The sequence below is a fragment of the Polyergus mexicanus genome, unplaced genomic scaffold, assembly GCF_030449975.1.
Source record: "Polyergus mexicanus isolate NDT 795.1 unplaced genomic scaffold, iyPolMexi1.0 SCAF_18, whole genome shotgun sequence".
NCBI lineage: Eukaryota > Metazoa > Arthropoda > Insecta > Hymenoptera > Formicidae > Polyergus > Polyergus mexicanus.
In genome coordinates, this window is record NW_027223338.1 from 5,782,621 (window position 1) to 5,799,044 (window position 16,424).

Sequence of the window (16,424 nt, forward strand, 5' to 3'; positions counted from 1 at the left end):
GAGGGATTGATAAATGTTTCCCTATTTGTTTCCCCCAAATGAACACACACACTACGCAATGAACTATGCTAACTTTATAACTTATCGTTAGATGTAAATTTATATTCCATAAATTTACGCGTTCTCTCTTTAATATATCAAAATGGAGATATATTCTTATACGCCGTAGTCGTACAATGATTCGCGTTCGAGTCAGAATTAAAATTATACCGCGAATGAATCGTGATACGGGGAAGGAAAAATCGGAAAAGGAACCTCGCTTTCTACGGCGAGGTGAAACCGCATCGGTCGATTGGAAATCGACCGGTCGTGTATTATCATACGGCAACGTCGCTGGCAACATGTACAATGATGCTTATCATTCGGCGTCGATCGCGTCATCGCGGCATCGATTTTCGCTCTCGAAACGGCGACGTCGCTCGGCTGAAAACGCTGAATAATGGAGGCGAGGAATTCGAAAGAGATCGAGAAAGAGATCCCCCAGGAGAACGGAGGGAGGAAGGGAGGGAGGGAGGGAGAGAGAGAGAGAGAGAGGATTCTGACAAGAAAAGCGCCGCGAGGCCTAAATAAACGACCTGAATTTATACCTGGGCCTCAAGTCCGTCGCAGATGGGCCGAACTGCGAAAAGCCATCATCCCGACGAATGAATCACGCCGCTAATAAATCTACCGGTGAAGGTAAACGATCGCGAGGCGGGGTCTCGGCGTCGAACATCACGAGAAGTCAGATTTATTCCATTATATTCACGATGGCTTTTACATCATATGTCTTTATCATCCTCCTCCGAATTTCGGATTTATATTGAACGTTCGAAAAGATATCTGAATTTCAAATCGCGTGAAAAATATCTGCGTTTCCCCCCACCTCCCCCCCCCCCTAGTAAAGTGTAATAAAGAGCGACATACTTTTACAAATCTTCGCTCGTTAAAATAGATACCGTTGCGCAAGCTCGATGCTTATTCGCATCCGTAAAACTCAGATATTTAAATAAAACTATATATTCCAGAAATGAATACAAAAATTAGAGATGTTATTTTTTACGAGAAAATTTTGATGAAATATGAGAAGAGAGTTTATTTCTCAATTTTTTTTTATCCTATCTCTCGGTTGATCTTCTAGTATCCCCGCGGTCAAACGTCGACATCCGAGACGCCCTTTTTAGATGTAATCGAATGTAAAAATTTGTGGTTTATTGCAAATATTAGAGATCCGCGGCTTCGAGGATGTGCGTAACCGGAGGATCAATGGGATGAAAAATCAATATACATCTCTTTAAGGATATACGAGAGGTTTTATAATCATTGTTCCAGCGTGCCTCGGAAACAGGATAAGTTTATCTATTCCGAAAACCAACGAGAATTGCGTTGGAATCTCGTTGGAGCAGCGACAAGGAACCGCGAATACCATAGCAGTTCCGCATGGAGTACCGTGAAACCGGAGAGAACCTCGAAAACCGAACGCGCTGTCCATCTTTCGAGAATACGTACGACGTCCTCTATTCTTCTGGAGGATACTGAATAATGGAGAAGCGAATGTGCGAGGAGAGAGAAAAGGCGGGGAATGGGGAAACGGAGGGGGAACGACATCTCACGAGTTCTCGAGGGTCCGACCGCGGGGCCCGAAAACGCCGACCCGGAGAACACGTTAGTAGATGCTAATGCGGCCCTAAGCAAACGGGGATTTTTCTTTTCTCTACCTGAAGTCGCGCGCTTATTGCAGGTGGATGGAACCTTACGGTGTGTGTATGTACGTACGAGCGACGATCGTTTCAACTGTCCTCCCTTTCCTCCCGTTCGTAAAGTCCACCGCATGTCTCTATGTAATATGTACGCTTATGTGCGTGTGTATACGCGCGACGCGTGTTTATTCGGTGCCCGTCCGGCCACCCGCTCTCACCGTCAACAACCAACGCGGCACGCACGGTCGTTGTGTCGGCGCGACGTCGATTATACAGGGTGTCTCGAACGCGAACTCGAGACTTCCCCGAATCGAAGCGCGGCTAACGTTCGTTTTGAAAGAGCGAAGTAAAAGGGCCAACTGGACGAGAAGAGGTACGACGGCGCGCGGATGAAGAAGGATGGATGGTTTACCCTCGTCTTGGAGAGGTTGAAGGATGATGACTCCGGTGAAGTCGGACTTTGGCAAACATGCGTCGCCCGAGGCGCGTTTAATTCGATTTCAAGTGGACATTCGGAAATTCGGAAGACTCCGGATTTAATGGAATGTTAACTCGGGACGTCGTCCCGACTTGTAGTTAAAGTTAAATATTAGCGAGAGAAAGATATACCGTTGGAGGATAATCTTTATTAAGGAGATATCTAATCGTAATAGATGGATAAAGAATAAAAAGATCGCCGACGATCGCTCTTTCTTTAATTAACAATTGTTTCAACGTCGCTTAATGCCAATTGCAATTAAATGTTTCTTCTTTTCGAAAAACACCGTTAACCAACATTGCGCAAATAAGAGTCTTACAAAAGACCGATACAAGGCGTCTCGCCTTTCGTACTTTTAAAACACCTGTTACACTGCAAAAAAAAAAAAAACCCCATTATAGAATTACACTGGACAATAATAGAAATGTATGACGTTTCCATTATTCGACGTGTATTTTTACACTTGTCGTTTTCGTGCAATTTTACATACTTTTTTTTTCGCAGTGTACATTAAAGTTAATTCTTTTCATAAATACGAATGGTAATATATCAAAAGGAGGAAACATCGATTTATTACGGCTGTCTCTCGCTATGCTTTTGGGACACCCCATACATGCGCACGGGGAGACAGATGTACCCTATGCCGACTATGCGCGCTATAGACCCACCCGCATGCACTTTTAACGATCGAGATGATAAGTCGCATGGAACAGAGCGAGAACGAGAGAGAGAGAGAGAGAGAGAGAGAGAGAGAGGAGAGAGCTGACGCGGGTTTTCTCTGCGGATTAAAATGGCTCCACACCGAGAAGAGCCTGGATACCCCCCGGATCATAATCCTATATAACCCCTCGTCACGAAGAAGCCCAAGTCCACCATTTAGATGGTCGTCGTCGGGATATTCGTCTGCAAATTGTCGCGAGGAAGAGAGCGAGCAGTTGGGAACCACAGTATTGGATGTCTACGCATCTGTCCATGTGTATAAAACTGTCCGAACTGTGTCGTTCGACGCGTAGCATCTTCGGCAGGCGGATGTGTTAAAAAAAAGGGACTGCGTCTTGTAAAAACGACTCTGCTAAACGACGTATATCGCGCGATGTCGACGGCGTATTTGTCTACATCGTAGCCTGCGTTAGGTTGAAGAAAGAAAGGGAAGTGGGGGGAGGAGATCACTCGAGATTATCGACTATGCGCGAAAGGACTCTTTATATCCCTGGATCTTTAACCGAACGTCCTTGGAAAATTTAACGCTCGAGGGACTGTTTTCTTTTTTCGCAGCACACTTTCCGTCGAGAAAGATCTGTACTTGGTTTCGCGCCATTCTGTTATTTAGATTATTCGCACGAAGTTTCGTATTTTAATTGCGCGATTAATTATACGAAACGAATTAATTATATAAAAACAAGAGTCGACGAGAACGACACGAAACCGCAATAGCAACGATAATCGCCTCGTTACCGATATTCGTGCTTCCTTCGGTATATCCGCGAAAGTAATATCGTATAGAGAACGACAACTATAAATTATACATCGGTCAATAAATTAAACGATCGGTTTTCTTAAACGCAGTTTGAGGTGGTGGAGGGAGAGAAGTAGAGCAGGGGACAACGCAGTGTAGGCGATCATTATGAGCGTCGTCTACATCGATTATCTGTCGTCTACGTGAATTATGCGTAAAGTGGTAGTTCGTGCACAATCTACACATGAAAAATATAAATATCGGCCGTATACTCGGTATAGACGACCCGCGTATCTTGGCATTTCATGTCAAACTATCGCTCGACGACACATTGTCGTATGAGATATCGTATAGTCATGGAAAAAAAAAAAAAAAAAAAAAAAGCCATCTCATTGACCTTCGATGCAGAGTCACGAAGACTGCGTCCCGATTTTACCTTCGCCCTTATCATGGAATTTTATCAATTTTCATCGAGCACCCGATAAAGGATAAGAGAGAAAGGGGAGGAATCGGAAAGCAGTTCTCGCGAGAATCTATCGCGCGCTCGCTTCGACTCACAATAGCACAACCATAATTACTATTGATATTGTTGCGGGTTGTTTACGCGTAGAGACCCAACATACCGCGTAACCGTGCTTGACCATCGTCTAACTTTGGGGCAGGAGAGCATGATAGCTCGGCGTCTCGTAGAAGCCGGCGGCGGTTTGAAGGGCGTGGAGGGAGCTCGCGTGATGCCTGTGTATCGTGCTGGCGTAAACGCTGGAGACGCCGGCGGCGGCGGCGGCGGCGACGCCGTTGGAAGCACCGAATATGGACGATGAGGAGGAGATAGAGGAGGACGATGAAGAGGAGGAGGCCTGCTGACCGATATGCGAGGCCGTCCGCGACAGCAACGTCGCCGACGGCCGCCTATAAGGATGATGAACAACCGCCGATGTACCGACGCGATGATGGCTCGAGCTCGAGCTCGCAGCCGCGATATTGCTGTACGCTTGCTGATAAGACTGTCGTAGGATACCCGAGATCGACGCGGACGTCGGGGAGGTGACCGACGATGAAGAAGAGGAACTTGGGTCGCTTTGGTGAGGTTGATGATGGAGCTGATGAGTCGCGGTGGTGCAATGTTGCTGCTGCTGCTGCTGCTGTTGTTGTTGCTGCTGGCGGTGTTGATGATTGTGGGCGCGCATGGCACGGAAGTAATGTTGATAAATACCTGATATGACTGCCTTCTCATCGGCGGAGATGAGGTCGGCTGTACCGGAAGCCGTTGGTGTCACGGGCCGTTGTTGCGGTTGCTGCTGGCTGTGATGCTGCTGCTGTTGCTGCTGCTGATGATGATGAGCGTGCGTGTGATTCCGGTGATGATGATGATGATGAAGATGACTCGGCTGTTGCTGCTGCGGATGATGCCGCCGCTGAGATTGCTGCGGCTGCTGCTGAGATAACGTAGCCGCGACGTTGAGTGCCGCGCGATACGAAGCCGCCATAGTGACGGCGGACATCTGGCCATGATTCGTAGATATTAGACTGTTGCCAGAGTCTGCGGCGGCTACCACTGCCGCGGCAACCGAGGACGACGCGATTGACGTCGCCGGCGACACGACTGAGGTAGGCGCGACATTGGTGGATACGACGTTATTATTGGACGGTGGTACGACCGTCGTCGTCGTCGTCGTCGAGGAAGAGGCAGCGGCGATCGCGATCGCCGCGGTAGCGACTGTAACGGCGGTGACGCCGCCGGAAGCAGCGGTCGCGGATGCCGTCGCGGCACCGCTTCTACGACCGCTTCTACGGGAGGCGGACATGGGCGTCGTCGTCGGTGCCGCCGGCGGCGGCAGATTATTGACGAAGGGGCTCCTCCTCTCGCGCTCGGCGCGTCGATAGTAGCACGGATGGATCATTAGGAGGGGTTCGCCGCCGCCGGGTGGCGGTTTCGCCTGACTCGGCAGCTCGTATTCGACGCTACAATCCACGTGGAGCGGTTGCGAGTAGTCCTTGTACTCCTGCACCTTGTAGTTGTTGATCGCCACGGCGGCAGCCGCGGCGGTCGCGGTGGCAGCGGCTGCGGCGGCCGCGGCCGCGGCTGCCGTAGCCGCAGCGCTCGTCGTCACCGGATTGACGACGTTTACCGTAGTTGACGACGAGTTTCCGGAGGAGGCAGCGGCGGCGGCGGCAGCGACGACGGTGACATCGTCGAGACCGGTAGACGTCGCCGGCAGCACTGTCTGGCCGGTCACCCCACCGATGGACGATGCGACGGCACTGCCGCTGCCGTGATGATGGTGATGATGATGATGATGGTGATGATGATGATGGTGGTGCCCGTGTCCGTGATGTACGGCGGCACCTACCACCACTTCCTTCTCGTAGCAGGCGGCAGCCATGTTGTCGGGTACCTCCTCCTCCTCCTCGTCCTCCTCCTCCACCTCCTATTATCCGGGCCTTCTGCCGGTGCGCCGCCGTCCCTTCTTGCACGCCCGACGCTGACGACCCACGATGACCCACGATGACCCACGGTGTCGAACACGGCTAGGCCTTCATGACGCGCGGAACTTTCCCGATGATTTTCGTCAGCGACGGTGAGATTCGCTGTTGCTCGTCGTCTCGGCGTCAACGTTTCGACGTCGCTCCGTCGTCGAAGCGCGTCACGAGGAGGAAGCTCGATTCAAGTTGGCGCACGCGACTGTCTCGTCGCGCTCGAGTAATTTCTCCTTACCGATGAGAGCGTAACGCTTGCCGTCGATGACGATGACGGGGATAAACTTGTCAGTGCGGTCAGCGACGACCACGATGGTACTCCCCAATTAAATTCATGCACTCACGAAGCGAGCCGGAGAATAAGATTATAGCTCTCTCATCGTCGCGGTAGCCTTAGCCAAGGGTTGGACCAAGAGGATATATCCAACACCGAGGAAAAGCAAAGAGATTTTATCGCAAGTTTCTCTTTCTCATTTCGAACAAAAAGCTCTTTTTAGCGTGCCAATTACATACGAGGTCCCGATTACTCCCCGGCGTTTAATGCTCGCTTTATCCAGGACGGTCGGTCCTCTTTCCTGTCACCGCTCGCTGTCAGGACCACCCATCGTCCTGCAGCCCTCTTCCTCGCTCCCCTACCTTTCTCCTTTCTCACTCTTTCTCCCTTTCCTTCCTTCCTCGTCCCTCCACCAACCACGGATGCCTTTCACGCGTGCTTCGCTTCACTGTCACGAGCTGCTCGAGGGCTCGGATCGCGCAACCCGCTCGCGAAATCAGTCCCACCGCGTGTCAACTTCTCGCCGGAGATCTCCGTTAAACCGCGTGGCAAGTAACCGTGGGAAACGTCAATGTGTAATAGCGATAGCGTATCGTCGGCATGTATCGTCGGGCCCGAGCCGACGTCCGACTGACTGGGCGTAGTAGCGTGCGGTTCGCTCGGCCGCGTATGTCCGTGTATGTATTTGTATGCGCCGTCGTATAAACGCGACGCGGCGTCTATATCGCTCGACGCATGGATCCCCGGTCTTGTTCCGGCTTCTCGAGAATCGTCTCTCTGCCTTTTCCCCTTTTCACCCCCTTGTCTCCTTCCTCTTACGAAGAGAGGTGTAACGTGCGCGTTACACCTTGCAACGTGCGTACGCGTACGCGAAAATTCACCGATGCCACCCCCGCACCTTCGTCTCGCTTATACAGACGCGAGGGCACGTCCCACCGCGACGTATATGTGTGTACGTGTCTGCACGCGCGCGCGCGCGCGACAATGTGACGTTTGCCTGTACTTCTTGCGGTGCGGAGAGCAACGGCAGGCGGATGTTCGTCGCGCACAGACAGCCGAGCTGCGACTGAAAGCCGAGCGCCGAGCTACTCTCGATCCTAGGGAATCCTCCACGGGCTCCCCCCTCCCGATGGCTGAATTGCATTCGCCGGCAGTTTGCGCGTGGTCGATCGTCGGCCGGACTAATGCCGGGTTTACACGTTCCGGAAATGACGAGGTACAATTTTTTCTTCACCGTTCAGGTGATTCTGTCGGGAAATATATTTATTCGTTCGCACAATTGTGCTTTGTGATCGATCTATTTTTTATTTTTATTCCAATATACTTGTACGTGCGTATATTTTGACAGAAAATCAAAATTTGCAAATTTTATCGAGAATAGAAAACATATTTAAATTCTTCCCTCGCAATATAATATTTTTTATTCTATATAGTTTTGTTTATTACTTATTCTTTTTAGATTATTATCTACAAAGCAGGACGTATCGGAGTAATTATGTAATCATCTCCGCAAACAATCGACAAAATTAGATTTTAAGGTCCTTTATCCTTGTTATATATTGTATATATATATATACATCGAATTTTATGCGTCAAAAATGAAATAGGTATATATCGCGAAAAAAAAGAAGAGAAAAACTTTGTGAAAATACAGTTGAAAAGAAAACGGACTTTCATTTATGTAAAATTTTCTCGGAGCAGGAAATTCTAACAAACAAGTGGTTTTTGATTTTTCGAATATTTGTGTGGCAGCACTGCGCCCTGAATCACCGGCGCTACTATCACCCTGGCACGTGAAGGTAAATGAATCAGACGCTGCCGTGCAAGCGTATAGTGCGTAAGTACCGGGTATTTTTTGCGATATATATTGTTTGATGTCAGATCGATACGAGTGACAAGCCAACGCTTCCGTGTAAGATGCATTACTTAGATATTTCTATGTTAGTATACATTCATTATATAATATAGACCATAGACGATTATGGTTAGCCCGTGAAACATAACCTATACGCGATTCCCGAATTATTCTTTATCGTCGTACGAGTGCTATGGTGATTATCTTCGTTCCATGAATGATGCAACTCTACTTTATGTGAAAAAGATTTCTCTCTGTACGTCTTCCATTCAGTTTCAAGAATGTTCAATATTCTTTTCGTTTTGATTATTTATTTTCTTCTATTTGCACGGCTCTTATTAATTTCGGAAATTCTAATATAATTTTAAGTAAACCTTAAAGTCTGTATCAAATCTCTGTATCAAAAATGTCTTGAGAAATCTTAAATCGTGAAAAGTTAACTGTGAGAAGAACTAAAACTATTTCTTATTTATTGACAAGAATAGAAACCGTCAAATATTTTATAATATATATAAGTTTATAATAAAAAAACTGACAATCAAGAAATTGCACTTTTTTTTTTCACGTACTGTATCAAAATGCAATAAACCGTAACTGTTTTTTATTTCTGTTTTTAGAGAACATCCATTCTGTTCCGATCTGGAGATAACTCCTGTATACTTGAAGAAAAATATTCTCGAAGCCGTTCGACAGTTTTGCGGTGAGGAGGGAGCCAAGAGTCCGATAGACATTTTAAAGTTTAACCCTGCAAAGCGCAGATTTGTGGTGCGCTGTCCATCTGACGCTTATACGCGGCTACGAGCCTCCCTGACTTTAGCCACCAAATACGAGAACGAGACGTGTGTGTACACGATACACCGAGCTACGCGCAATTTATTGTCTTTCACTGCCGACAGTAGGACGTATAACCACGGAGAAGTAGTCTCATCCGAAAATTAATCATGCCGTTAATTCACAAGGAGGGCAAAGATACCATTATTTTCGCGTCTAAAGAAGACCACGCGGTACCCAGCAAGATCAATTTGCCAGACCCGGAGCCTAGTCCAGGTCTGCTGTTGCCTAATGGTGAGATTAACTGGAATTGTCCGTGTCTAGGTGGTATGCCGACTGGACCGTGTGGATTAGAGTTTCGCGAGGCCTTCTCCTGCTTCCATTACTCGACTGTGGATCCGAAGGGCTCTGACTGTCGTAAGGTATTCGAAACAATGCAGGACTGTATGTTGCAGTATCCTGCGCTGTACGAAAGCAAAGGCGCGCCAGCAGACGACCTAGATGACGAGACAGAGGAGGCCGAAGAAGCGGACAAGAAGTTGTCGGCTTCCAATGAAGAGAAGAAGAAAACAATGGTCGCTAGTCAGGAAGAAATATTGGACACGACAACCGAAAAGAGAATGAACACTTCGAGAACAAAGCAAGAAGTGGAGCGAACCAAGACTAACTGAACGTATGCTTTATATACTTTGCTGTTTCAAGGTGATACTATGGTGTCTTCTTTCTCTTCTTTTAATGAATATCTATTTCATTGAGAAGGCACAATATCACGCCTTGTCATATCGTGGTGTTGGTAGTATTTGCAAGATGCGTTTTCGTAACGCATAAATAATGAGACTTAAAATGTGAAAGATCTCTTTAACTTGAACAAAAGCGATGTACGAAAAGAATAAGTAGAAAAGACAAGCAATGTACATCAGTTATTTCTGATATTTCATAAAATTATCGGATCAAAGCCTAGAGAGGTTAAATTTAAAAGCGTGTCGCATAGAGTGATTAGTGGATTCGTGATAAATTTGGATACAACTGTGCAGTCAAGTTGTCCATAGATTTCATGTTCGTCTGTTATTAAAAAGATATCTATTCATTCTGTCGTCTATTTTCTTCCTTTCGACTTTTTAAGGCCCAATGTACTTGTTCTTCATGCGTTCGTTCCTTTGTTTTATAATAGCAATGAATAATCAATTTTTGGTAAATGTTTATATATTTATGAAAAATATGCATTGCCAGGAATAAGTAACAAATAAGAAATTGTCAAATCTCTAAGCACCACATGTTTGCACAAATCATAACAAGAATTGCAATATTATTAATCAAAAGAACTTATATTTATAAAAATAGAAATAATACACTCAGTGTGTGTATACAGCAAAATTATAAAATTAATAAAGAATGTATATTTATTACAAAGTTATTAATATTGATTAGTTAAAAAGACAAAGTGTTTTGATTATAAATCATTTTTTATAATTACATATATACACACACATACACATATTCTTTTCAAACAATTTTATTTATCTTAAAATAGTCTTCATTATTGAAAATGCATTCTCTCTCTAAAAATTTATCTACAACGATATATGATGAAGCTGTAGAAAATTGCAGCTTGAAAATCTGCATTTCCCGCAAAAATCTTTAATTAACTGTTTAAGCGATTCTATATTCTATCCTGTAAACTGATATATAGTCGATACGTCAATTTATTAATAGATTTAACAATCTTGCGTCAAGAAGGCATTTTATCTGTTTAAATTAGAGGGTTGCAATTTCCATACTATATTTCTTTTTTCGTTTTTCAAAGCTCGAATACATACTTCAGTTTAAATATAGAAAAGGAAGTATTATATATATATATGTATATATATATATATATAGAGAGAGAGAGAGAGAGAGAGAGAACTAACGGAGTAAAAAACAAACGGAGCGTTCGTACTCTTTTCTTCATTCGAACTTGCCGCGCGTTCCTTGATCTGTTCGATAGCTTCCCAGCTACATCGTCAGATGGCGAAGTTCTACTCGCGGACGCCGCATGACGTCAAATCGTGCTCGTGCTCCTCTCCCACCCTTCCGTACTTTATTCCGTTCGCGCGACCGTATGTAGTACTCTATCTCAATCCAGCGTCGGGGAGATCGTTAGTGTATCGCATAATAATAGTGCCATCAGGTTTGTCAGTAGCTATAAGCTATAGCGTCAACGATAACGCGACGACACAGACGCACACGGCACCATGAATACATTGGAATCTGTGCGCTTGCCGGAACGCGACGTCCGTTTTTCGCTTCGCGGTGCAACGCATTGAACAGCGAATGATACGCGCGCATCGATCTCGATACCGACACCGAGATAGACAAACAGAGAAAGAGAGGGAGGGAGAGAGAGAGAGAGAGAAAAAGTGATCCACGGAGGGCAGAGTGCAGTGAGAACGAACGAGTTTTACGTCGATCGATAAAAGAAGAAGAGCCGTAGCTCTCTTCTTTCGCGAGAAACGCGCACGCCGGATACGTTCCTTGGCAGTGACCGAGAGTGTCCCGGTTCTGTGCGCCGGTGTTACGTCCCTTCGTCGTTCTCTCGTCGTGGCTCATCATGGAAACCTATAGAAAGGAGAAGAAGCACAAGGAGAAGAGGAGGTGAGTCTTTATTTTTGGATCGCGACCGTATGGATTTCGGTCGCGATGGTGTTGTCGTTCGAATATTTGATGATCGCCGATATAATAATATCGTTCATAAAATTGGCGAAGCTTGAGACAGAGAGAGAGAGAGAGAGAGAGAGGGTGTGGGGAGGGGCGGGGGGGACGACGGGCGTGTTTGACGCAATCGCTTCGCTTCTTTGATGTCGGACCATCGCGCGCTGGTCTCTTTCTCTTTTCTTCTTTTTCTTTATCTCGCTCGCTCCTCCTCGCGGCCGTTATCGCCGTCTCTCTTTAGCGCCACGTGATCCTCATATGTCCTCGTCGCTCTCGCGAGTACTTTAATCAAACCTCCCGCTTTCTCATTTTCTCTCTCTTTAATCATTTTTTCTTTCTTTGTTTTGAAATTCTTTTAAACAGAGAAAGAGAGAGAGAGAGAGAGAAAGAGAGGACATCCTGAGCAAATGTGTCAATAAGATCTTCGATTTGTATTATTTTTTCACACTTTTGTTCGCTCTTAAATTATTTACGATGCAATCGCTATAATTTTTTTATCCTTCGTGAAATTATTATGATCTATGAATAATTTAATAGGCTAAAATTGATTTTGTTTCTTTTACTCTTTTCATTTCATTTATATATGTATTATATTTGCCCGTTTATAATATAATTTATTTACATTTATAATTAGTTTTTACTATGTTATCTTTATGTTATTTTATTTGTTTTAAAGTTGAGAGAGAGAGAGAGAGAGAGAGAGAGAGAGAGAGAGAGAGAGAGAGAGAGAGAGAGGAAGGGGGGGGGATAATATATAGTTTATTCCTTTATAAATATAATTAGAACTGGAAGAATATATATGTTTATAATACTATCAAAAACTCTCTCTCTCTCTCTCTCTCTCTCTCTCTCTCTCTCTCTCTCTCTATTTATCTGTCTATGTCTATCTATCTATCTATCTATCTTCCTTTTTTCTCACATAACTTTCTATGTTGGTATGCGAACGCTTTTTATGTCATATGTACAATAGTTTTAACCCACAAACGCAGGCCAATTTTTTTTTCAAACGTTTACACAGATAATATTATCGATAGAATTGTGTTATAAATTTTTTTTTTTTTATGGGCAATCCGGCTTCGATTGCTTTTTTTTCCTTCTTGTTCGCATTTGCTTACATCAGGTATGCACGCGATTGCGTCGTATTTATATTATGGAATATATTTATATATTTCAAAAAAAGTCACTGTTAATACTGGAAATCTATAATTCACGTTATGTATGTTATATATTTTCAATATATTATTAATAATGAATTTCGGAATACGGCCTCTCTCTCTCTCTCTCTCTCTCTTTCTCTCTCTACATCTATCATTGCTGCGCGCAATTCCATCAATTAATTAATATTTCATTAATCGCTATTTTATTACGTAACGTAGAGACATAGAAATTTATTTACCAAATGCAGGAATATCATCTATTTCATTAATAGCCGAATCTGTCCATGTACTTGATTTTTATCAAAGAACAAATAGCGGAACAGAGCATGCCGCTTTTATGCGATTTCGATCAAATCAAAAATATTTTCCAAGTAGAAAGATAAAGACTTCTTGTCATTTCCTTCTATGAGTCAGAAATAATTTTGTTAATCCGCTTATAGCATTATAAAAGTGAGGGCACGAACATTGTCAATTTATTTTAAGAAAAAAATATATAAATTATTATTAAAATATTTGGCGCGATCGAAATAGCAAAATCGAAATGTTTTTCTCGATATTTATATATATTTTTACTCGTACGATTTACATCGATCATTTTTTTTTTTTTTTTCGGAAAGATAAAAATTTTTTTTTCCAGTATGCTCTGTAGAATTCTATATAGACTGTTTACGCAATATAAATTCAATCATGCCATTTTTATCATTATTACTATAAAAAAATCCGCCTGTGACAACTCGACGACGCAGCTCGTAAACGTTCTCGAGGGGAAGTTGACTTTTTTCATAGCGCGAATAGCCTGCGTCCATGACTGCGCTAATTTTCGTATAATTAAGCCTAGAGTGACCTAACACTTACTCGTAACTCGTATCTACGCTGATCTATTTCGTAAGAATGTTTAGAACGGAAAATTTTTGCGATTGTATCAACAGTTTAAAGTCCCAATTTTAACGCTCAATTTCGATTATATTTTTTTATATACATATTAAGATATTATAAAGTAAGCGTTACACGCATATGCCACGCATTTTCTTACTTTATATATTAATTAACTATAATATAAAATGTAAATAAAATAAAATTAGAACATTGGAAATTAAAATCGATAAAACAGGCTCGGAAATGTCAACAATTTAGAACGAATTAGAATAGGCAATTAGGAGGGAGCGTAGTGTATAGGACGCAATTGATTTTATTAAAGAGAGAGAAACATATATAATAAAATTAGCGAACGTTACGTTTCTTTTTTTTTAATGTGTAATTTTTTTTATTTTAATGTCTAATTTTATTTAAAACTGATGTAAATTGATATTTATTATATTTGTCTGCGCTGAGGATGGTCTCGAAAAAAGACCGTAACGTTCGCTAATTTTATTATATATGTTTTTCTCTCTCTTTAATAAAATCAATCGCGTCCTATACACTGCTCCTAATGGCCTATTCTAATTCGTTCTAAATTGTCAAAATTAGAACGACAAATGTCTTTGTCGATGCAAAAGTCTGATTATATTGTACATGTACCGATGTATGTGTGCGCGCGCGCACAAATAATATACAATACATTACAATACATTATATTTAATTTACACAGTTTATCTATAAGTTAATAATCGTTCAAAATCAATATATTACCCCTTTTAAGATTATTATCTTTGCCTTAACTTTTTTAAGAGTGGACTGTACGTTTTATTGTATAGATAATGATTGTGCCAATAACAATCAATGTACGATCAATGACGTTAAATTGATCGTTCAATTGGATGATTAATTTTTTGAGTCAATTTTTTCATGTCAGAATAAATTCATCGAAAACATGTCCGGTTATTAGATTATCATGTGGTTTTGTCATCGCATTATCAAATACGAAGAAGAACACTTGTTTTACAAGATATTTGATGATTCAGAAACATTTGTAGAAAAAACACGGCCCATCGAGAGAGAAAGCTTTTATTACGTGAAGAATTGCCCTCGTGAGCCGGCAAGCGTTTCTCGCGCGACGCGCGCGAAAATAGTCATTCTGCTCGAAAATAATACGTCGTGGCGAGATCGAGAAAAATCGTCACGTTCGCATGTATCGATAGAAATGTTTTAAACGGTAGAAAATATCTCGAGATTTACGTGTGAGCTTATCGCGGATGAATTCCCCCAAAAGTATAATAATAGCGACACAGGGTGATCATCATTTGACCTATTCGCACGGACTTTCCGTCACGTAGCTCGTAAATCAGGCCAGAAACAGATCTTTTATTATTGCAACATTAATTTTTTTATATAGTCGAGAAAGAGAGAGAGAGAGACAGAAAGTTTTTTTTTTTTTTCGTATACGTGGCTTACGAAATCTTTGGTTCAACCTTTTGGACTTTCCCTCACCTATGCAAGGTGCGTGAATATATTTCGTGACACCGCGTATAGAATATATTATAATTTTACAGTGTCATAATCGAGACAATAGAAACGCAATTCTTCGTCGAATTTTAATTTGACTTTCGCATTGAAAAATTGACGTTTAATTAAGATATTGAAGAGTAAAAAATTCTTTAAATCTCAATAGTTTAATTTTTTTATTAAATCTTTCAATTTGTCGAATTTAGTTTGAAATCCATATAAGATAATAATATAACATAATTATATTATACTTATAACTTTCAATTATATTGGGGGGGGGGGCGGGGGGGAACCTTAGCCAAGGAGATTTCATTGTTGATTTTAATCGAAATTTACATATTATAGCGAAATAGATCTGCTTAAAGGAATAATCGTAAAAAAATTAATATCAAAACAACAAAAAATTACGATACGTTTCGTCGAGTGATCGACAATGAGAGAATAGATGGGAGGGGGAAGCGGAGATTACTATATGTCAATTAAAGCGTCTACTGTGGCAGTTATTTCTTTATATAAATGATAAGCGAGAGGGAAGCGAGCTCTCTCCGCTCCGGGCTAGATATTTCGCTGGCACGTATGTGTGTCTATAGGGCGTTCCACTTTTATCAGCATTATTTGTCAAAGATAGATTTTCTCGAGGTTGATCTTTCTTCGACGAAAATGGGGAGATGGCCGTACTTTTCGAGTAATTAGCGGGAGAAGATAAAGAGAGACATTTTAATCTTGTTGATCGCTGCAATTAATCTTAAGTGGAGTTTATATACTATACTTCAGTGGGATTTTAATTTTTTGTTTACTCCTGCAGAGATATAAACAATTTTTCATTATTGTGAAAAGTGGCATATGATAGAATTTTCGTTCACGCTTTCACTGATGAAAAGATGGTTCAATAATTGGTCAGCTTTATCGTTGAAGTATGATGCGCCAAAAATGACACACTCTATATATACACTGTCACGATTACATAGCGTGCATTCACGACAGACAGCGGCCTTCTGGAAAATTTTCTTCTTAGATTAATCACATATACATATACTTTAAAAGTATAAACAACTTACAAAACTTGTTGCATTTAATCTCTAAGTAAATATTTCGATAAAAGTCGAAGAATTATAATAGTTAGTAAATAAAAAAAAAACAACAACAACAACAACTCGTTACACAAGTTTACTTCATGAAAGTATCGATATAAACAATGTAGAACTC

General features: G+C 42.4%; 2 protein-coding genes across 2 annotated transcripts; one reads left to right on the forward strand and one right to left on the reverse strand.

Annotated features, from left to right (window-relative positions):
• Nucleotides 1-3,983: 3,983 nt before the first annotated feature.
• LOC138941051 (centrosomal and chromosomal factor) lies at nt 3,984-6,025 on the reverse strand. Its single transcript, XM_070310350.1, has one exon. The coding sequence runs from the start codon at nt 5,995-5,997 to the stop codon at nt 4,261-4,263; it is 1,737 nt and encodes a 578-aa protein (XP_070166451.1). The 5' UTR covers nt 5,998-6,025; the 3' UTR covers nt 3,984-4,260.
• A 3,052-nt stretch (nt 6,026-9,077) lies between these two features.
• Nucleotides 9,078-10,364, forward strand: LOC138941052 (mitochondrial intermembrane space import and assembly protein 40). Its single transcript, XM_070310351.1, has one exon. It carries the CDS (start codon nt 9,162-9,164, stop codon nt 9,660-9,662), a length of 501 nt encoding a protein of 166 aa, XP_070166452.1. The 5' UTR covers nt 9,078-9,161; the 3' UTR covers nt 9,663-10,364.
• Nucleotides 10,365-16,424: the final 6,060 nt, after the last annotated feature.

Coding starts and splice junctions, on each gene's coding strand:
- LOC138941051 (XM_070310350.1), bottom strand. CDS start 5,997: ATGGCTGCCGCCTGCTACGAGAAGGAAGTGGTGGTAGGTGCCGCCGTA.
- LOC138941052 (XM_070310351.1), top strand. CDS start 9,162: ATGCCGTTAATTCACAAGGAGGGCAAAGATACCATTATTTTCGCGTCT.